At 37.6% G+C, this 23,355-nt stretch overlaps 1 protein-coding gene across 1 annotated transcript in view; it reads right to left on the reverse strand.

Annotated features, from left to right (window-relative positions):
- The window catches only part of DCDC2 (doublecortin domain containing 2), a 159,840-nt gene that overhangs the window by 102,776 nt on the left and 33,709 nt on the right, over window positions 1-23,355 (reverse strand). Inside the window, exons 3-6 of the mRNA XM_036870594.1 lie at window positions 9,675-9,751; window positions 9,411-9,542; window positions 5,024-5,170; window positions 2,892-2,946 (exon numbers count right to left, since the gene is read on the reverse strand). Coding sequence (XP_036726489.1) covers window positions 2,892-2,946; window positions 5,024-5,170; window positions 9,411-9,542; window positions 9,675-9,751 — 411 coding nt within the window. The remainder of the gene's footprint in view (window positions 1-2,891; window positions 2,947-5,023; window positions 5,171-9,410; window positions 9,543-9,674; window positions 9,752-23,355) is intronic.

Consider the following 23,355-nt stretch of genomic DNA (forward strand, 5'->3'; position numbering starts at 1 on the left):
TGTGGCATCGCCTACGTAACCCTTGTCTCCCTGAGTAGGGCAGGGCTAAGAAAGAGTGTTGTGTCTTTTTGCTCAATACCATCTCCCTGGTGCTTAGTTCCATGCCAGACACACAGAAGACTTCACCAATCATCATTAGATGACCCAGTATTCACAGCACAGATCTTCCAAACAAATGAGCAAGAAAGAGGCATGTATGTGCCTCCTGTGTATGAATTTTAAAACGGGAAACACATTACACATTTTTTTTAAAAAATCAGACATTCTAAATTTCAGAAGAGTAAGCACCTAATCCCGAAGTTCAGTAATTGTGAATGTAAGGAGCTGAGTCTTGATCTTGGTTCTGACATGAACTTTCCCTATGACCTAGGTCGGTTATTCACCTACACTTGGTCTCTGTTTAACCATCACCTTTCCAGCTGTACTGTGAGAGTTAATGAGCTCATATGTGCATGGTACGTGGAAGAGATTCCACTCCAAAGTCCTGAAGAAGAGCAAGAGGACAAAATTTCCAAACCCTGAGTTCCTGGTTTTTATTTAGCTTTATAGTGGCTAAAATATATTTTTCAGTTACTAGAATTCTCTCTCCCCTTGCTCTCCACACGCATGAAGTTTTGGGTCCTCTGTGGTTCTCACTGCTCTGTCTGTCTGTCTCTCTGTCTGTCTGTCTGTCTGTCTCTCTCTCTCGGCTCCCACTCCCCCATCCTCTCACTCAACAGCGTGAAGAACCCTGCTCCCTGCCAGGCTGTGCTGGGTGTGAGGAAAGAACACCACCATGACACATCTCTGCTCTTCGACGATGACCATCATGTGGATGAACTTGCAAATCAACATCTGATGTCCTCAGCCTCTGCCATTTACAACTACAAGCTGAACATTTTTCAACTAGATTCCGTGATGACACAACTCAATGCATTGGAAAGTAAGCAGGTCACTCTTTCCTATAGTTGCCCTCTTCTTAGCCATAGTACCACCATTTTCTCGGGCGTCCAAGCTCAGAAACTTGCAGTTATCTTTGGCTCCAACTGCTCCATTAATCCCCTGTATCCAATCACCTAGCAAGTCCTTTGTTTCTTCATGAGCAATAATCACCTACCGCTGCTCCCTCACCACCTACCTAGTCTAGGCTCTTACCACTTTATACCAAGGTTATGGAACTTGCTTTGTAATTGACACCTCATCTATGGCCTCTCACCATGTTAAGGTTTTCTCCACATAAAAGATCTGGCCTTTCTAGACTGGACTTGGATCAACATTCTCACTTCTCTGAAGCCTTCATGAGCTTCCCTTAACTCAAGGCTAAAGACTAAACTCTACATTCTGACATTCGAGGTCATCTAAAACAGCCACCACCTGCCAAGTGAGGCATGTCAGCCTCCACACCATGAGGGGCCCTCTGTTCCAGCTGGCCTGAGGGACTCATTGTCCCCCTAGGGTCAGAAGCATTAGCTCCCTCCAAGCGGGCCATCTAGACTCAATCCTTCCCCTCCATTTACTCAATGGAGCCTTTGGAGATGCTACTTCTACTATCTGTGTTTCCTTTTCTCATTTTTAAATGCAATAACAACAGTAGCTGCCTCATGGGGTTGGGGTTAAATAAATCACATCTGTAAAGACCTTGGCATGGTGTTGAACCCTCGAGTGTTCACTAAATATCAGCCAAAATTACTGTTTCTCCGTGTGCTCATCTCTGCTCCTTTCTTCACACTGTCCTTTCTATCTCCCTTTCTTCTCACTAACCTTCACCTGAATCTTAAACAGTCCTCAAAGGCACAGCTCAAATTCAACTTCCTCCATGTACTTTGGCCAATGCACATTGATTCCTTTTGTCTCATTCCTTCTGTATAGCTATCTCAGCACATTTTTTATATTTAGCTTTAACTTGTTAGTTACCTTTTCAAACTATTTTCTCTATTTCAATTAGACTGTAAGTTTCTTGAGGGCAAGAGCTTTGTCACAAATAGTACAATAGTTACAGTGAATGAGTGGGTATGTCTGTTGTTTGTTATACTGAGATCAGCACTATTTCTTCACACAAAATTATTTTTCTTTTTCAAGAATTTCACATGATATTACAGAAAGTGGGGAGGGGAAGAAATATCTAAATCATCATTAGGAGACAGTATCATTGCCCAGCAGCCACTTATTTTACAAAACACCAGTATAAGTGTTTTGCTTATTTAATTCAGAAAGGGGAAATGTCAGATCAATTCTGACCACTACATGTCAGGAAGTTCAACCAAAAGAGTAGAAAGAGAAGTTTCAGCCAAGAAGACCTGTCAAAGCAATACTCCAGCATGACATGAAATTCATCTCCATGAGGGGGTACAGACAAAAAATACAAATAGGTTAAGAAGTTACCTACTAAATACTTGTCACAGTTCCCATATAATGGGTATTTAGTAGACATTTGCTGAATTAACAAATAAATGAATGAATGATGGATGGAAAAGATTCTGATAAGGAGCTAAATATTTGGAATGATTCTCAATCTTTTAAAGGAACATAACTGAGGATTACCATTCTGTTACAAAAACTTTCTTTTCAGTCTTGGTCAGTGACAGCAAACAAGACTGGGCAGACCACTGGTGTGACCTAATACAGCATTTCTTCTCATTTGTGTACCACTGCCTAGATTTCAACCATGGTATAAATTTTATCAGGTCTGTATATTAGGAAAAAGATATTTTGAAATCCATATTTTTAAAATGTTAGCTCTCCTTTAGAAACTTAGTTGTAACATTAATGTTCCAGTGTTGTTTCACATAATTGCTTATATACCACAAGGTGGCTAAGTTTCATTTCTTCGAATTTAATTGAAACCCAAAGGACAGTCTCTCTGTATCATACAGAAATATAGAACATTAATGAGTAAAGCATCTGATACTTACACTCCCTTTAGACTTTCTGGATCCTACAATAGGAGGTAGTGAAGAGGCTTTCTGACTGTGGAAACAAATTGCAATTTAGAAATCTGAGCATTATTCACAAATAATATATAAGGCAAGATAATCGTCATCTCAATTTGTCATCCTGACACGGAACTCAACTACTTACTGACATCAGTATTTCACAAAAAGTCCCATAGACTTTCCCAATTTCACAAAGACCACCATAACATTTCCAAATTCCATTCCAAAAGACCTTTAATGTTTTTTTGTAGAGTATTTTTTTATATAAATTTATTTATTTATTATTTATTTTTGGCTGTGTTGGGTCTTCGTTGCTGCGCACGGGCTTTCTCTAGTTGCAGTGAGCAGGGGCTACTCTTTGTTGCGGTGCGCGGGCCTCTCATTGTGGTGGCTTCTCTTGTTGCGGAGCACCGGCTCTAGGCACACGGGCTTCAGTAGTTGTGGCACGTGGGCTCAGTAATTGTGGCTCGCGGGCTCTAGAGTGCAGACTCAGTAGTTGTGGTACACGGGCTTAGTTGCTCCAAGGCATGTGGGATCTTCCCGGACGAGGGCTCGAACCCGTGTCCCCTGTCTTGGCAGGCGGATTCTTAACCACTGCGCCACCAGGGAAGTCCCTCTTGTATAGTATTTTAATTGATGCTTACAAATAAATTTAGTACTGTCTTAAATTTTTTCATAGCATTTTAAATCAGATCTCTAAATTTTCTATTTGCATTTCAAAAAATCATTTCCCAAGCCGAGTGATGATTTTGCCAGATGGCATTTAAAACTATAAATTTCCATAGTTTTTATCATGTCTATAATGTTTACCTCTGATAGAAGCATAGAATAGTAAAACACTGGCATGTCTATTCAGGGAGTTTCTAAACCAGTCATTCTCACCAAAAAGTAAAAAATTCTCTTCGGCTCTAAGAGTAAGTTATTTCCCAGATGTTTCTATTCTGGAAAAGATCCATCTTGAAACCCAACCCACCTTGAAACCTAATCCTCTCTGAAAATGAGGAGGCCACAGAGATAAGGGTAAATCTTACTAATCTGTCTGAGAAAGGCCACCATGAGCTAGTTTTCTCACTGCCATCAAGTACAAGCTCTTACTGCAGTGTGTACTGCAACGCCCAGCAGCCTAACCCAGTATTGTTTAGCAAAGGTTGTGAAGGATTTGATTTCATAGATGGGTAAGGATGGTTAGCAGTAAGTCTGCTTGCATACTTCAAACACCACCCCTGAAATTCCATTTCATCTATTACTTATGAAACCCTTGGCTAGCCTCTCCATCAAGCTACACAGATTGCAAATTAATGGAAAACAAATTGGTGACATTCTGCTCTATCTCTGCCACAAATCACCCACCCTAGCAGAGGACAACTACAAAAAGTCAGTTTTCTAGCAAAGTGGACACAGAAAAGCAGCAGAGATGGATTGCAGGGCACCATGAGCAAGCCAAAGGGTCCCTGCATCCAGGGCTGGGGCTCCTCATGAAAATGCATGCCTTGGCGTCCATCCACTGGGCTGAAATAAGGCATTCTTCACAAATATATGACATCTCATAGAGGAAAATGGTCCATTGTGCACTATGTGTAGTTAAAAGTATAATCTTTAAAATTCTGCATGTAATAACTACACACCCAGCCACTCTACTTATTTGTACAAAAGGAACTATATCATTTTTATAGTTTATTGTTTTTATTTTTTAAAGTAGAAAATATTCATTTTTAATCACCTTTAGAAGTTTCTCTATGCATCAACTGAAAAGTTATTCGGTCTAGCTAACCAGTTAAGATGCTATTAAAACTTCTAATAACGTATGCTGTATAGAAGCTCACTGCCCGCCCTGTATCTTTTTCACAAGAATAAGTCTTTATTATAAATTCGTAAGTGAATGGTAAAAAATACTATATAGTCTATCATGGATTCCTCAAAATTATATTTTCATGCAATAGTTCTCAATCTCCAATCACGGCAAAATAAACACCGATCAATTTATTTTATGCATGCTTTCCATTTTAACTGATAAACAAGATTCTATAAAATAGACCAGTGGTCAGCATAAGACTCAATGCTATTTCAAGTGATAATTAAAATGTGAGAAGTGAATGAGGATGCAAACTTACCCGTAAGACCTTCTCATCGTTGACTTGTCAAAAAGTAATTCACTGTAAGGCAATTTCTTAAACTTATCTCTGCCGACAGCCACGTAAAACTGCCCATTCTCCAACTCTGCCCCACTCTCAACCAGTTTTCCTTCTAAAGTATAAAGTCTGCCAAAATATGAATGCCAGCGATTAAAATTTTAACAAGCATTGCAAGAACTGCTTAAAATCACAGAGTCAATTAAAAACTCTGTTCTTAAGTTGGCTCATTCGTTACTATGCTAATTACTGAATTATAAATGCTTCAAAGTCATTAGACTCAGCTAAATGCCATTGCTATAATGCAGATGCAGTTACTCTCTAGCTGTACAGTGTTTCATCCCAAGAAACCTGACAATCTAACATAATGATCCCCTATTGCTGCCCTATTTAGATTTTAGAGGGAAAGAATTAACTTGTAGAGAACGTCGTGCTTTAAATGAAGCTCGGCTTCCACTGAAGTTTGATTCTTCTACTTATATTCTGTGAGCACCTTTAAAATTCATTTTCTTAATGCATTGGTCAGGTTGACAAGCTACTTACTGCATTCCATGCAAAAGCAGCCCTCAGCCAAAATTTTACATCCAAGCACACAGAACTGGGTCAGAAAACAAGAGGTGAGAGGGCAGGAGGTAAAAGAACCCATTGCTAGTATTAATGATGCAGAACTGCATAGCGTTCATGCTTCCTTTCTTTTTCTTTTGCCTTCCCTCATCTTCCCAGAATCAAGGGATTTCACAAGAACTTCCCTTTACTGTAAAACTGCTGCTGCAAACTACAATATGTTACTTATTAAAAGAACAGTGATAACTTTGCTAGACTATTTAAAGTGTCCACAGAACTTGTTTAAAGTACAAGAAAAAACAGACTATTAGAAAACTACACCACAGAGACAATGCATGTTTTTGAAGGTGATAAACAAAAGAGTTAGTAACTGGAAGGGTTTTAAGATAATAACTTTTAAGATTCTCAGACTTCTTATATTATATAATTAAGGGCAGTGATAGTTGCCATTGACCTGTCTACTTGTTTACTGATTATGTAAATGGCCATATCATATGGAGTCAAGAAGTAAAACAAAAACAGCCACCAAACCCCCTAAAATGTGTTAGTACTGAGTTAGTATAAAGATGCTAAAGTCCTTCTTTATAATGTAATTCTATCCCTCAAAGTCTAAATACCAACACTTAACCCAGATACCTGGATTTTCTGCCTTGACCTACACCAGGGTTGCTGAACATTATTGACATTTTGGACCTGATAATTGTAGGAGAGGTGGGGAGGCTGTCCTGGGAATTGTAAGATGTCAACAGCACCTTTGGCCTCTACCTACTAGATGGCAGATGGTAGCTGCCCCTATTCCCTATGACTCCGGACATCCCCTAGTGCAAGCATCCCCTAGTGGCAAAATTGCCCTGGTTGAGAACCACTGGCCTAGATCCAGATATTCTTCTTCTTTCATTTTCCTTCAAAATAGGAAGATCTGAATCAGTAGTTAACTTTTATAGCTAGAAATTAAAAGGCAGCAAAGCTGTGACTCTGGAAACAGCCAAAATTTGACTGGTTTCCTCAACAGGTAGGTAAAAGATACTGAATAAATTCTAGCCTGTGATTTTAGCCTTCTTTTATATGACCCTTGTTGACCTGCTTTCTTACTTTGCTACAAAACGCAAGAATCATAAACAAGGAGTTGAACCAATTTGTGTGGGATGCTTTTGATATATATACTGATGCACAGGGAACCCTCCCTGTTCTGTTCTGTTAAGGGAGGGTAGGCGTGTCCCAAGTGAGCAGCAACCAAACCTCATTCACGTCTGGCATTACAGTAAGAATTAAGCCTCTCCAAGTATTCAGGTGTTCAGGGGACATATAACTATATCCTCATTTCTGTATTTGTTCTGGAATATATTTTATTTCTATGTATTAATTTGTTCATATCAATATATGTATGAATAGGTATATCTGGGCATGCAATTGTGTGTATGTATCTTTGTGTGCTTCATATTATTTATTGAGTGGGTTTACATCTATGTATGTGTCAAAAGACAAAACTATATATCTTTTAAAAAAAAATCAGTGTATAACTGTTGAGATCTGCCTTTACTCCTGATGCCAAAATGAAATCCAAAAGGATCAAAGATTTAAATGAAATTTAAAAGTTGAAAGACGAAAACATGGGAGAATATTTTTATAATCTCAGAGTGAAGAAGACCTAAGCTAATCATAGAACCTAATGATCATAATGAAAGATTGAAAATTTGACTGCATCAAAATTCATCATATCTGTGTGCAAAAAGAAACATAAAGAGTTATAAAAATACAAATTGGAAACATAAACATATTTAAATATGGAAACATATTTAAAACTCATATATGAGAAAGAGCTAATTTCTGTAATATATAAAGAGTCCCTATAAATTAATAAAATAAATGTGCAAAGGCCATGAGAGATATATATTCATATTCATATGTAATGAATATGTTCATTCATATATAATGGGAGATAAATGTATGGCATTTATTTACAGACTAGCTTGGTAGTTAACAGCACAGGCTCTGGAGCAGACTGCCTACTAGGTTTGAATTCCAGCCCTTCTACTCATTACCTGAATAATCTTGGGCAAGTAAATTTCCCCCTCTATGTCTCATGTTTCATGTCTATTAAAAGAGACTAATAGAATTAGTCACCTCATAGGGTGGCTGAGTTAATTAAGTTAAAAATGTAAAACACTTGGAATAATGACTCGCACACAAGAAATGATCAGTGATGTTGTTGTTGTAGTATATTAAATAAATAAAATTCAAGAAACAATGAAATACTACTTTTACCAAGACAAGATGTTTGTTAGTTTTATAGTATAGATGAGAGCATGAAAAACAGGCCCTCTCATGCACTTTTGGTAAATTGGTACAGACTCTTTGGAAGACAGTTGGCAGTATCTATCAAAATTTAATAGCATTCACCACTTGACACAGCAATTCAACTTCTACACTTTCATCTCTTAATAAACTCTGCTTAGATACAAAAACATGTACTGTAATAGCAAAAGGTTGAAAATGACCGAAATTTCCATCAAGAGGAGACTGTTAAGTAGATTAAGGTACACCCATAAAATGGAATATTTTGTAGTCGTTAAACATAATAAGATAGACCTATTTGTGCTGATAAGAAAACTGTCCAAGATTTGTTGTTACAGGGAAAAAAGCAAGGTGTATTTACATATTTATTCATGTGTGTGCGTGTTCCCATTTGTGTTTCTATGAATTCCAGTTTCCATCCTGCAATGATGTAGAAAAGTACTGGAAAGAAAGACTGGGGAACCTGAGGTGGGAAAAATAGTTTTTATTTATATTTTTGTCCTATTTGAATTTTTTACCACATGTGAAGTATTATACTTTCAATTAAAACAATTATATTTAAATCACAATGGTTGTGAAACTATATATACTAATATATGTAAATATGCATACATTAATCTGTACCCACATTTAACTGAAAAACATACAACCATCTGAGAGCTTATTTTACCCTCTATGTCTACAGTGTTCTCTACCAGTGGAGTATGTTAGAGAGACTGGGTGAGGATAATATTCAAGAATAACTACCAGAAAACTCTTCATTGGATTTCAAATATTTGTGTGTCACATATTATATATAATCTCTGTACATGTCTATGTTATTTGTAACCCTCCCACCTATGAGGTAATAAATAAGTGAGCCTCCATCAAGGTATAGTTTCATAGGCTTCACAACTTAAAAGTCATGATTTTAATCTTCACTTAAATATTAGAATTTGAGAAAAATGTTTTTGATTTCTCAAGTTTAGGCAACCCCACTTAATTATCCTCTCTAACTTGCCTCCTTCCTAAACCCACTAATACCTCCTGACATCTGATTTTTTTACCTGAGGCAAATAACTTGTACCATCAGATAATTATAAATATCTCCTAAAGAAAAGAACAGTTAATTAAGAGTCAAAAAGCTGGCTCACTCAAAAAAAAAAAAAGTCCTTCTCAAATAAAACAATGCTGATGCTTGCCTATTTGCTGTAAATCAAAAGAAAAAAAAAAATAGTTAATATTTGTTGATGTGCTCTATGTGCCAAAGAATATAAACAGTTAATATTTGTTGAGAAGTTACTATGTGCCAAGTACTGTTCTAAGCTCTTTATGCGGATTAACTCCTTCTTAAAACAACCCTACAAGGTACGAACAATTATATACCCATTTTACAGATAGAGAAACTGAGGCACATAGAGCCTAACTGGTGAGCTGAAATTCAAATCTAGGGACCAGTGACTCCAGAGCCTCTTGGGAATATCCTCAGCAATTCTGAAACCCATCCACTTGCAAGATTACTTTGACCTACCTGTGGACAGCCCCACTCCTCAGAGTTATTTTTTCCGTGACCATTTGTAGTACATGATCCCACTGATTCAAGGCTTTTCTAGGGATGAGGAGTCGAGAAGCTGGGTTTATAAGGTCTCCATTTGCAATCAAGCTGGAAAAAAAGCAAAGCCAGTGAGCCAAACCGTTTGACACAGTTACGCCTTTAAAACTACAAAATAAATCCCAACCCAAAAGGAAACCACCACATCAATTTTAACTCAAAATGTAAAGGGCTCCAACTTACAAGATAGCGCAGGGTTCCAGAAGCGGTTTTCTAAAGCGAGCTGACACGTTGATCCTGCTGTGGATTACTGGTTTTACCTTCAAAAGCAAAGAAATACAAATCACCGAGCTTATGAAATACAAAGCACCGAGTGCTTTTTTTATCCCCCTATGAGGAAAAATTACAGGTTTCCAGGGAACTGGCTGAGACCTGTGTTGCCTTTGTTAAAACCTTGCTTTTTTCTCCACTTACATAAACACTCTGGGCTCACCCTCTATCGATGGCATGTTGCCTTAACAGAGCTCTCAAGAAAAATTTCACTTAAGCCCTGGGCATACTGCTCATGATCTGTGCCAACAACAGAAGCTGTTGAGCTATTATGAGAATTTTAAGGCAACTTTTTTAAGCAATTACTTTCTGTAAAACAAAAATAAAATAATAAAATAAAATAATCCTATAAAATCTTGGACTCCCAAGTGTCCTCCCCCTCCAGCCACAACATAGTGTTTGGTCATCTCTCCTCACCTGCCTGCTGCCTAGAGTTTCTGGGTCCCCACCAGGCACTTGACCCCATCCTATTCTCTTGAGACTGACTTCGTCAACTTTTCTCGACTTCACTTCTTCCTCTATCCACCAGCCAGACACTGACCACCACCCTCCATTCCCGAACCCCTTGCATCTGGGTAGGTCTGGTCATCTTTCCGGCTCCTTTTGCTTCCAGGGTCCAGGCTGCTGTACCGAGAACCACATGGCCCCTCGGGCACCTTGGTCTGAGACAAGGCTTCGGCATCAGCCAACCCTGTTCTCCCAAATCAACTACTTCTTACATTTCCCACAGTGAACTGTCCAAATCCCTACCTTTCATTCTAAATCCTAAAATCACACTCCAGGCACACTCACTCTCAGCAAATCATTTCCCTCCAAACTTCAAGAAAATAAAGGCCAACAGGCATGAAGGCTTTCAACCTCCCTTCCCTCCATAACCCACTTCTTCTACATCTTCACCACTTTTCTCCTTTGCTGCCTGTCTCAGGAGAAGGATCCTTATCCCTTTACAAAGCAAAGCCCCCATCTTGATTTTATCCCCTGCTGCCTCTGCTTGTTCCATTAAATAGCTAGGACCCTTCACCCCCATCTGGTGTCTTCAGTTTCTCCCTTGATCCTTTGGCCCTTTCTCTCCTCTTCATCATTCCTCTCCCTAATTCCTCCCACCCTATCCTCTCCTCAGTCTTCTGCTATCTGGTTTCCACTGAAAGAAAGATACACCCCAACTCTTAAGTTTGGCCTACAAGGACCCCCATGACCAACCACTGCTTCCTTGGTTCCCTCATCTCCCACCAACACTCCTTCCTCCCCGGCCTCTAGTTGTGACTTTAGGTCAAACCAGCCTACCCTCTTCCCTTCCCAAAACACACCCTGAATCCTCTTCCAGGCCTTTGCTCATCAAGCCCCTCTGCCCAAAACGCCCTCCCCCTTCCTCCACCTGATGAAATTCCATTTGCTAATCAACGCCCAGCCCAGTCATCACCAGTCCTTCCCTGTTCATCCTTCTTTACTTTTCTGTCTCAAACTGCTACGGCTACTATAGTATTGATGATCCCACTTTTGTTTTTAGGGCTTTTTTTTTTCCTTCCTGATTTGAAACGGAGCTGATTAATAAAAATAGCAAAGGGAACTGATTAATAAAAACAGCCAACATTTATTTCACTATATTTAATGACAAGCACTGTACTGAGCAATTTACATGCCTTATATATCATTTAATCATCAAAGCTATGCCCTGAATAAGTACTTACTATTGAACCCCATTTTACAGATGAAGAAACTGGAGCTTAATTAATTAATTTGCCTAAAATCACACATACTAAGGGGCAGGGCTGTCCATACAAGTGAACCACTATTTGCTTTGCACTTTGGTAGTTATTTTAGAGATAAATATTAACCTTAAATAATTTATGGGACTGTCTCTTCAGTCAAATTATGCCATTTTGAGAAGAACAAGGGGTAGAATTCTTCTTGACTCTCCAGTGCCTAAAACAACACTTGGCCCTAGTTGAACAATAAATGTTTATTGAAATTTAATTAAAAGAGACTCTAATTTAGAGTAAAAAATTTTTAATCAATCACAATAATTTTTTTTTGCATTTTAAACCCAGAGATTCTTGGCCCTAAGCTAATATTTGCAGTGATGTCGACTTTTTTAAAAAAAAAGTTTAACAGATAATGTATGCACCTGACCAAAATTCAAGTGGTAAAATGGGGCATACAGTGAAAAGGAAGACTCTCCCATTCCTGTCCCACAACCACAAAGTTGCAACCAGAATTAGCAATATTCATTCAAAGGCAGCCTATACCTACATATACATATTGTCTTATGTGGACATTTTATACATGTAATTTTTAAACATAGGGATAACTTGCTGTACCCATTCTTCTGCCTTGCTTTTTTCATTTAACAATTACCATGGCGGTTGTTCCATACTGGTAGTTACAGTAAGGGTTGCTACATTCTTTGTAATAGCTGTGTATATTCCACACCATGGATGTGCCATAATTTATTTAACCTGTCCCTCAATGACAATCCTATTGGTTGTTTCTAAATTTTGCTGTTGCAAATAATGCCATGATAGATTTCCTCATAAATATTTATTTGCATAAATATGTAAGCATTTCTGTAGAATAAATTATTAGAATTGAGAATTTGCTGAAATAAAGAAGAGGCAGTTTTTTTCAGTTTAATGGAATGTATTGCAAGCTTACTCTTGATTGATCCCAAGGGTCCCTTGATTTATTTAGTTCATACTATAGCATAAGAAAATAGATTCGATTTACAAAGAATAAAGTTCTGTGGCCAGGGTTGTAGTTTACAGCACCTTGGATGACTACAAATCCCTCTCCCAGCAGATTTGCTTCCTCTTAAGGCTTAGCTTGTTTAACTGCAAATGAGTCTTTGCCTGTGTGAAGGACAGGCCTTTCTGATTCTGCATCTATGCTGATAGTATCTGCCTCGTGAAATCCTCCCCACCTCTTAATACTGACTCCCTGGCCACTGAACTTAAAGTTTCTGCCACATCCCTGGTTCTCTATTGCCCTTCCCTGCCTTTTTGTTTTTTTTTAATAGCACTTACCATCATCTAACATACTGTACATTTTACTTACCTGGTTTTTAATTTATTGTCCCTACTGTTACTTTGTAGTTACCCTCAATATTAACTAGTAATGTACTGAGCACATACGTCATACCAATTGTTATTTTTTCAAATGTCTTTCCTTCCAACCTTCATTGCTTAATACCCTGTTAGACTGTTGAATTAAAGATGAAGGTGACTACATTAGATAAACAAATAACTTGGAAACTCCTGTTGAGCTGCCTGATATATGCTATTTTTCTTTAGCGCATACATGTCTATAGTTATTATATACAGAAATTCACAAATAGATGATTTTTTAAATAATTATATAACTTTATTCTGAGTCTGTAAGTTGTTGCTTGAATTAAATTAAACCATCTGTCTTGAATAAGTTGTTTTCCTCATTCAGTATGACAAAAATACTCTCCAAATGTTCATGATTAACCAGCTGAACTGAAGATTAATCTTAAATATATATTTCTTTGAGTCATTTTAGTTAAAATAACTAAATCAGTCTGTTTCCAGATATACTAATAAAAGAATTTGAAAAAATAATCCAAGTAATATGTTTGAATTGAAAAAAAAATGTAAGACCATTGTATAAAACAATTAGGACTTTTGAGGGGAAAAAATACCATTTTTCATTAAAAATGCATTTTTCTAATTGGCATTTTAAATAATAATTTAAATCACAAAAGAATTAAGCAAATCAACTACATATAAGGGGAGCTTTCCCAAAGCCCTTATCAGAGATTAAGTGTTGGTCACTTGGTCACTTGGTGCTAATCTAGAGACACTGTGGCTTAGATATGGGAAACATAATAATCAATTAGAATATATTTTTAAAACATGAACATTTTCTTATTAGGCTGTACACTTTCCCTTGCCCTTTGAAAATGAATAATGTTTGAAATATGAGAATAATGTTAAGTATCAACACACCTGGTTATGGAGGGATGGACCCCAAAGGATTGAGTATGAAGTACTCCCACTGAGACCCCTGTGTACCAGGAATGTCTTGCTGGTGGGCATCCTGACCAGTGTTAGGTGTAATCTGTGACTATGGAACCAAATCAACTGAAAAGGCATCAATGCAAAACTCGGACATTCATTTTGGACTCAGCAGAGATCATACTCCCGGTCGGCTTTGTCAGTTAGTGAGGGAACCACGACCAGGCAAAAGCAGAACATGCTTATAGCTGACCTCTTACCTTGATTCTGAACTGGGTTCAACGTTGTCTTGGAAAACCCAGTTTATTTGGATATTGAGAAGTAGGTTAGCCTGGTGAATCAGAGGGGAGTCACTCCCTGAGTAGAAATTAGATAGCTGGATGGATGGATAGATAGATTAAATATTTGGCTAACATTTTTCTTGGAAATATTTCAAAGTCAAAGATGGCAAAAGTGACTTAAGCATGTTCACTCTGCTAGAATGGGATGAGCCAAGTCTTTGAATATAAATCACATGCACCTTTCAATATATCACTCTGCCTCTGGTATCTCATTTAGATTGTGTTTATGTCACAGATGGCTATACCAAAAACAAACAAACAAACAAAACCCAACAACAAACAGAAAAAAAACGTTATGTGAATTTGACAAGTCTAAGTATATAATTTAACTCAAGCTCACAAATTCCACATGACACTTGGACAATATCACAGCTGGTCAAATTCAAGTTAAAACCTGCATGACTTAAAAATATGAATTTTTATCTAAAAAAATAAACTCAATGAAACTAAAATTGTTGTGAACATGCATATTTGGATTAATCAGAACAAGATCTACAAACTGAGGAACTGACTAAAGGTCTGAAATTCTGAACTCCAGGACAGATTGCCAATTCAACACCTCGTACCTCATTTTCTTGCTCTGTAAAAATAGGGATAATCCTGCTAAACAAGCCCAAAGGGATGCTCCATGAACTAATTAATGAAGTGGCAATACCATTCCCTGGGGCCGCTAGGCTGAATGCTTCAGATCCACCTGCCTCAAATCTCAGCACTCACCACCTCTTGAAACCCTAGGCCAAGTAAACCAAAGTCGGTCTAAGGACCTGAGGAAATGATGCCATTAAACGACACCATCATGAAAATCTAATGACCGTTGATCTCTTGTAAAAACTCCTGATACAATTTTAAAATTCAATTTTAAATTGCTTTTTTAAAAAAATCACATGGGCTTCCCTGGTGGCGCAGTGGTTAAGAATCCACCTGCCAATGCAGGGGACTTGGGTTTGAGCCCTGGTCCGGGAAGATCACACATGCCGCGGAGCAACTAAGCCCATGCGTCACAACTACTGAGCCCGCGAGCCACAACTAATGAAGCCCGGGCGCCTAGAGCCCGTGCTCCACAACAAGAGAAGCCACCTCAATGAGAAACCCGCACACCGCAGCGAAGAGTAGCCCCCTGCTCGCCGTAACTAGAGAAAGCCCGCGCGCAGCAATGAAGACCCAATGCGGCCAAAAATAAATAAACAAAATAAATAAATTTTTTTTTAAAAATCACGTTTTTGTAACTGTCCATATGATAGACTTAGGCATTTAGGAAAAAAAACATACTGAAGCTATTTATTTGCAAAATATAGCCCAACCTACACAAAGAGCCTTCAACTCTATTTTCCTTCACTGCCTTCAGATGAAGTCCACATGTCCTGGACTTGGGTATTTGAGATCACATCTGAGCTGGCCCCATCTTTTCACACTCTAACCTCATTTCTCACTATTCTACCACCTACCCTTCACTCATCTGGATATAATTCTCTCCTCAGAAAATCCATATCATTTTGTCTGAATCTCCATACAACATTTTTCATAGGTATAACATATTCCCCTTATGTTATCAATATTTTCATGGACTGCATCTCTCTTTTATTTTTTTTTAGTAACGAGCCTCATCTATAACTCAAAGATCCATTCATGGCGCTTTGGACATAGAATTCACTCAGTAAATACTTTTTTTTAATTGAAGTAGAGTTAATTTACAATGCTGTGTTAGTTTCAAGTGTACAGCAAAGTGATTCATAGATAGATAGATAGATAGATAGATAGATAGATAGATAGATAGATAGATAGATACTTTCTCAGATTCCTCTCCATTACAGGTTATTATAAAATATTGAGTATAGCTCCTTGTGCTATACAGTAGGTCCTTGTTGTTTATCTATTTGATATATAGTAGTGTGTGTATGTTAATCCCAAACTCCTAATTTGTTTACCCTCCTCTCCTCTTTGGTAACCATAAGTTTGTTTTCTATGTCTGTGAGTCTGTTTCTGTTTTGTAAATATGTTCATTTGTATCATTTTTTTTTTAGATTTCACATATAAGTGATATCATATGATATTCATCTTTCTCTGTCTGACTTAATATGATAACCACTTAATATGATAATCTCTAGGTCCATCCATGTTGCTGCAAATGGCATTATTTCATTCTTTTTTATGGCTGAGTAATATTCCATTGTGTGTGTATGTGTGTGTGTGTGTGTATACATCTTCAGTAAATACTTTAATTAAACAAAATTGGGACCAATTTTTTTGAGCACATACCATGCCCAGAATTGTATCAAACACTTTCCACATGTTACCTTGACTTTTTGTAATACCTTTATGTTAGTTATTTTCAAATAAGTTTACAATTGTAAAACACAACAGAATTTATAAAATGCTTTCACACTTATAGTAATGTTTATTCCTCAAAATAATATTATGAGGTTAGTATTATTCCAGTTGTATAGAAAGGAAAAGATGAGCCTCTCCACCCCTCAAGGTCACACAGTAAGCAAAGAAGCAGTCATATGGGTCCACTTCTGATTCCCAGTGCAGGGTTCATTCCTACTGCTAATGTTGCCCAAGACAGAAATTGGACACTAACAGAAATAGTAGACACATATGTGTACCCATTTAAATAAGAGCTTTCTTGAATTATATACAACTGAATATCTGTAAACATTTATATATATTGGCATATCTAGACCACCCTTATTCAGTGGTTCCAGTATCTTCTCAAGACCACCCAAGTTTCTCTCCCCTTCACTGCTACCTGCCCACTATTCTTTACATGATCATATCAGTATAATTTATGGAACTCCAATGGAATGAAAATTGAAATCTGTTAACCCCCTGAAATTTTAGAAATTCCAGAAGGGCATGGTGGCAAAATCAGCCCAGCCACTGAAATATTTTCATCAGCATTGTTATATAATAATAAAAAATTCCAACCACTCTAACTTCAGCGACAACCTAGTTATAGGAGATGTCTATAATTATAATGAACCCGCTGTTTAGAACATTCCCAGAAGGGTCCAGTTAGTTTCTATGAGCTGATGCAACCACTCGTCTCTACCTGGGTCCTCTACAGGTCCCTGTCCTGTTGTACCCAGTCCAGGGGCTGATACCCAAAGGAAGGGTTAGGATTCATCTATCAGGTGTGAATTATCATCTCCTATTCAGAGGGTCATTTTTCTGACAATAATGGATATCTTAGCATCAGTTTGCATATTTGGCTTTTGAACTGTTCTCTAAATGAATGTCTCCCCCTTCATTGAAGCAGGAAAACAAGTCAAAACAAATTCACAAAATGACATGGCTATTCAAAACAGCAAGGTAAAAGATTTCTTTTTAGCTTAAAAGTGACCCAAAAGTTACATGTCATTATACATTTGTCTAAACCCATAGAATATATAACACCACAAGTGAACCCTAATGTAAACTATGGACTGTGGGTGATTAGGATGTGTCAGTGTAGGTTCATTAACTGTAACAAATTTACCGCTCTTGTGAGACTATGCATGTCTGGGGGCAAGGGCTATATGGGAGATCTCTGTACCTTCCCCTCAATTTTTCTGTGAACCTAAAACGGCTTTAAAACGTAATGTCTAAAAAAATATTTTTTAACTTTTAAAAAAGTAACCCAAAAGATAATATACCCATCATTAGTAATACCTTCCTTGAAAAATTCTTAAGTGTAAGCATATATTTAAATGTGTCCATACTGCTAAATCTTTTTGTCTTAAAAAACAAAATGCCCACTAATTTTCATCAAATTTTGAACCATCAAATCAATTTCCCAGCATACCACAAATTTTTAAACTATTGGCTTTCTGGTTTAATTTTCTCTCTCTTGCACTTTGTGGAATATTTCAGAAGATCAGATAATCCCAAGCATTCTGAATATATAATGTTAAACCTCACATTTATTAACTTTATTCTAAAATTTATTCTAAATTGCAATGGACACTCTACCTTATAGCAAAACTAAACAGGACTTGAGTCATTTTTAAGGCATTCGTAAGTCTGCATGGGTTTCCCTAATGCTATGCTGAAGAGAATAACATGACCCTCATAAAGTTAAAAAATAACCAATTAACCCAAGAGAACTCTTAGGAGTAATTACGGAAACCACTACTAACAAAGCATTGAAAAGAAAAAATTTTTTTTTGGATTGTTTGTCTTTTCTTTAATATTCTTCTTCACTTACTACAACTTGCTTTCTATTTCACCATTGTCATTTTTGTTTGGTTTGTCTTCCCAAATGGGATTCTGGTTACCAAACCAATCTAGGCAGTGGAATGTAAAATTTCCACTAAGAATGCAGAGCAGCTGGAAGTGTGTACATAACAATGCAAGATGAAAGGTTAGCAATGCCGAGCATGCGGGGCCAGAGTACAGCCTCCACCTGCATTTAAATAAGTCATTTGGTCCCCAGGATTCCCACTGAAGAATGCGCCAACTGTACAGGATCTAAATGCTGTCTTTCATAAATACTAAGAAAGCTATTAACATGTCAACGGATGGCAAGAGAAAGTACACTAACATATTTAGCAACTATTAGTGGTTCACCCACAATGCACTCAGTGCTCTGTGTAAAGGATTCAGAACTGTGCACGAAGGGCAGAGAGGGCCTCCATTCTCAGTGACTGAGCTTCTGCATAGGGTGGGATGCAGGAGTGCCAGAACCATGTGATTAGAAGGTTGGAACTTTCAGTCTTACTTCCCAGACCAATAGGAAGGGAAAAAGAACTGTAGGTTGAATCAAGCACCCATGGCCAATGATATAACCAACCATGGCTATGTAATAAAAAAAAACCAAAGGACAGGGTTCTAAGAGCTTCTGGATTGGTGAACACATGGAGATTCCGGGAGAGTGGCCAGCTCAGAGGCATGGAAACTTGGTGCCCTTCTCTAGGCATCTTGCCCTATACATCTCTTCCATCTGGTTATCCTTTTATAACAAACCAGTAATCTACTAGGTAAAATGTCTCTCTGAGTTCTGAAAGCCACTCTAGCAAACAAAAAGAGGGGGTCACTGGAACCTCTGATCTATAGCTGGGTCTTCAGAAGCACAGGTAACAACCTGGACTTGAGATTAGCAAGTGGGGGCAGAGGGACGGTCTACCTATCTCCAGGTAGACAGTGTCAGAATTGAGTTGAATTGTAGGACACCCAGCTCGTGTCAGAGAACTGCTTGGTGTGGGGGGAGGAAAAAAACCACACATTGTAACTGGAATCAGATCGTTAGGAATATTTTTTGTAATTATAAAATATTAGAAACAATCTAAATGCCCACACATAGGAGAATGGTTGAGAAAAGTATGGTACATCCATACAATGAAGAGCTCTGAAGTTGCAATTAAGAATGAGAATGACCTATACATAGATTCCCAGGATATATTATTAAGTGAAAAACAGCAAAGTGCCAAAGGATATCTATAGCGTGGACCCTTCATATAGAAAAGAAAGGAATATAGATATAGAGATAGAGACAGAGGCAGCGATACATATCTGCTCATTTGTGGAAAAGGATAGGATAAAGACAGGATAAATAAACCAGAAACTAAGGAGAATGGTTTCTTATGGGGAGTGGACAAGAACCAGGTATAAAGAATGCAGGACTAGGAACTAAGTAGGAATGGGAGTCGGGCAGGGGGTGTGTACAGCTTATGACTTTCAGGACATGGCAAATAATTAAAATCAACCACAATGTTGTGTACCCAAAATAGAACATAAACAGTAACAAATGAACCTAACTGTATTATAATAAATAACACAACCACACTGAAAGTTAAAAGAGGGGAGTCATCAGTTAGATCCCTTAAACTCTAACTTTCTTAATAAATAATATCCTGTAACCTGCCTTCACTAACCAAGCTTGCTATAACTGTTCTTGCAAACTGCATACCTTCCAAGTTTCGCATAGCTTAGATATACATCACAAGACTTCTTTGACCTCCCCCTATAGATAATACCTCTGACATATAATAACTATTGCTTAAAATGTTTTTCAGGAACATGGAGCTAGTCTTGCCCAGCTCAAACCTGTCAAGACCACCAACCATTCAATGGGGCCTGTACAAGTGTCCGATGGATGACCTTTTGACATCAGAGAGCCAAAAACTCCACCCTCAGATCATGTTAACACTGCCATTTTCTGAACATACATCCCATGAAAAAGCATGCTCAGCCTCCGCAGAACACCGATTATTTCACCTTTTTCTTTCCTCCAATCATCTTTCCCCACACCTCAGACCACCCTGCTCCCTTATCCCATCAATATCCCAAGCCCCTTGCCTTCAGGGAAGTGGATTTGAGATTTGTTCTTGGATCTCCCCCCCTGGCTGCCTTGTGAGTAAAACTTTTCTCTGCTGCAGACCTCAGTGTCTCAGTGTTTGGCTTGCTGTGCATCGGGCAAACGAACCTGGTTCCATAACAAAAGGGATGAGGAAGAAAAAAACCAACTTAAGTACCTTGGGACAATAGTGTCCTTACTGTATACTGGAAAGCTAAAGACAAAAAGAACTACACAAATACTGACTCTAGTCAATTAAATGTTTCTCACAGGAGTATGAGTTAGCAATTTTAAAACTATTTTGTAGGTACATTAAAACTGAACAAATACATGAATATATTGTGGATAATGAGAGTGGGGTTTCCCAGTTTAGAGAAGTAAGTTTCATATAAGGAATGGGAAAGGACAGAATGAAACCTGTGCTGCTGGTGTGGAATTGGAGGTATCAGTATGAACTCAGTTTTTTAAATATATACCTGCATATATACACAGATGGATAGATATAGAAATAAATGTAGACGTGTGTATTTGCATATATACATATATTTTCTAGCTCTGTCTATTGAGAGGCCCTAAAAGGCATGACATCTCAGTAGCAAGGAGCACCCCTAATGTCCAGATATTGGTTTCTAAATACCATTCTCCACTAAAATGAACTAGTGTTCTCTGGAGAAGCAGTTGACTCTAAGGGCCAGAGAAGGAAAAATACAAAATGAGCCTGGAACATCTTGTGGTGCTAGAAAGTAATGAACTGCTCAAAAAAATGTTAGGACCATGTCAAAACGACACAGAAGCCATCTGCAAAGAGTCCCCAATGGGCAAAGCAGGAATAATTTAAGTAACAAAATGAATAATGATGGTACTGGATTTTAACCCAGAGAATAAAATAAATATCCATGAGTCCATACTGATATAAAGAAATAACTGAATGAATGAATGAACAAATAAATAAATGTGAGAGAAAGGACAACTCTCCCATACAGTATAATTCCAACTAATAAATGTAGAAGGCACAATGGAAACAGGAGACTATCATTAGGTAAACACCGCTGTAGTAACTGTTGCAGGCAAGAACCATCCATGGATAATAAAATTTGTGAGTGATATCCTGAATGATGAGAAAAAGTATATTTGCATAGGTTCAAAGTATCTCCCCTCAAGATACTTGTTAATTACAAAGGAAACACAGTAACTTTACAGTGGAGAAAGCTGTTAGATTCCACCTTAACCAAGAGATCGAAGCTAGTATCACCAGTAGAAGACAGAAGAAGACATAAGAAGAAGACATACCAGCATTATTTACTCCAAGGACAAATACCAATTGAAAGAGGATTAATTCTCCCTGATGAAATCAAGAGATTTCCCTTCCCAACTTTTTCTCAGAGCATTTACTTTAGAAAACTTGCAACTGTAAGCACTTTCTCCTCTCTTTGAAAGGTATGTATAATCTCTTTGAAGATTAAGATAGGCCTTTGTCAACTTTATCACCTGGTAATGTCTTTCTCAAAGACCTAGGATGTAAACATCAAGGGAGATAGCACCCCTATTTCCCACTTTCTGTTGGAGGACAGAAGCCTAATTTCAATGGACACCTTGCTCCAAGTGGCAAAACTACCTCCTTTCATAAAGATATGAATACTATAGTTTGTTTCTCTTCTGGATAAAGCCAACTAGCTAACACAGATGGTCACCCCAATTACCAGGTGAACTGATGATGAACTGTGTGTGACAAATGGTACCCTCAAGTGCTCACACTTCAGGGCTAGTTATTGTTTATCTTGAAAACATGTATGTATGTTGTGGGTGGAACCTGCTTGACTATATAAAAGAGTAAAATTTCTTTCTGTCATTGCAACTTCTTAGTAGATTGCCTGTGATTCACATCATATTCTGATTTAATGCATATTCAGTAATAAAAGTGCTTTCTTTCTCTACTACCTTTGAGGAGAGGATTTCGGGATTGAGAGATTTTGTTTTAAATTTCTGGATTGAGGGATTTTGTTTTTAATTATATTTCCCCAACAGTACCTTCTGACATGACGCATTGAACAGGGCACAAGATCATCTCCTGGTATTCTTGCCAAAAAATAAATAACCTCAAACCCAATCACAAGAAAACATCAGGCAAACCCAAACTAAAGGACATCCTACAAAATAACTGACCTTCAGAGTTGTGAAGGTCATGAGAAACTGAGGAGCAGTAACAGGTTAGTGGAAACTAAGGTAACATGATAAACTAAATGCAGTGTGGGACTCTGGATTGAATCCAGGACCTGAAAAAAAGACATTAGCATGAAAACTGGCAAAATTTGTATAAGATTTATAAATTAAGTCATTGTATCAGTTTTAATTTCCGGCTTTCAGTAATGATACTAACGTTATGTAAGATGTTAAAAGAGGAAGCTGGGCGAAGGAAGGTGTACATAAATTCTCTGTACTCTTTGACAACTTTTGTCTAAAGTTATTTCAAAATAAAAAGCTAAACAAATATAATCTTTAACACCCCTTACCATAACTAAAGATCTGATACATAGGAGGCATCCCTTGCCCTGTCTTCACCTCCCTCACCCTCTTCTCTCAATAATCATGTACAACTCTGCACTTAAAATGTAATTAAAAAAAAAAAAAAAACAACTTCCTGAGATAACCAACAATAGTTTCCACCTGTAACTAGAATAAACTTAAGCACTTCTGTCATGTGATTACATTTGGGTTTTGGTGTAGTTTCAAAGAAACTTGACCTTCTATTACTTTGTTAAGCCAAGAGACAACTTGGAAAGAACAAAAAAATAGTCATCCTAAATTCGACACTAAATTAATAATTTCTTGCACCGCTAAAACAGAGAAGAAAGCACAGTTATCTCCCAAAGATCAGTCATGAGTTTTGTCACAAATACACAAAAAGTGGTGGGGGAGATTTTTTTCACATACCAGGCCTACTAGCTCAGAACAATAAGAAACAATGATTTGTTGTTAACCAGTGAACCTAGCTTAATGGGGAAAAT

The sequence above is a fragment of the Balaenoptera musculus genome, chromosome 11 (genome assembly GCF_009873245.2).
Source record: "Balaenoptera musculus isolate JJ_BM4_2016_0621 chromosome 11, mBalMus1.pri.v3, whole genome shotgun sequence".
Classification (NCBI taxonomy): Eukaryota; Metazoa; Chordata; class Mammalia; order Artiodactyla; family Balaenopteridae; genus Balaenoptera; species Balaenoptera musculus.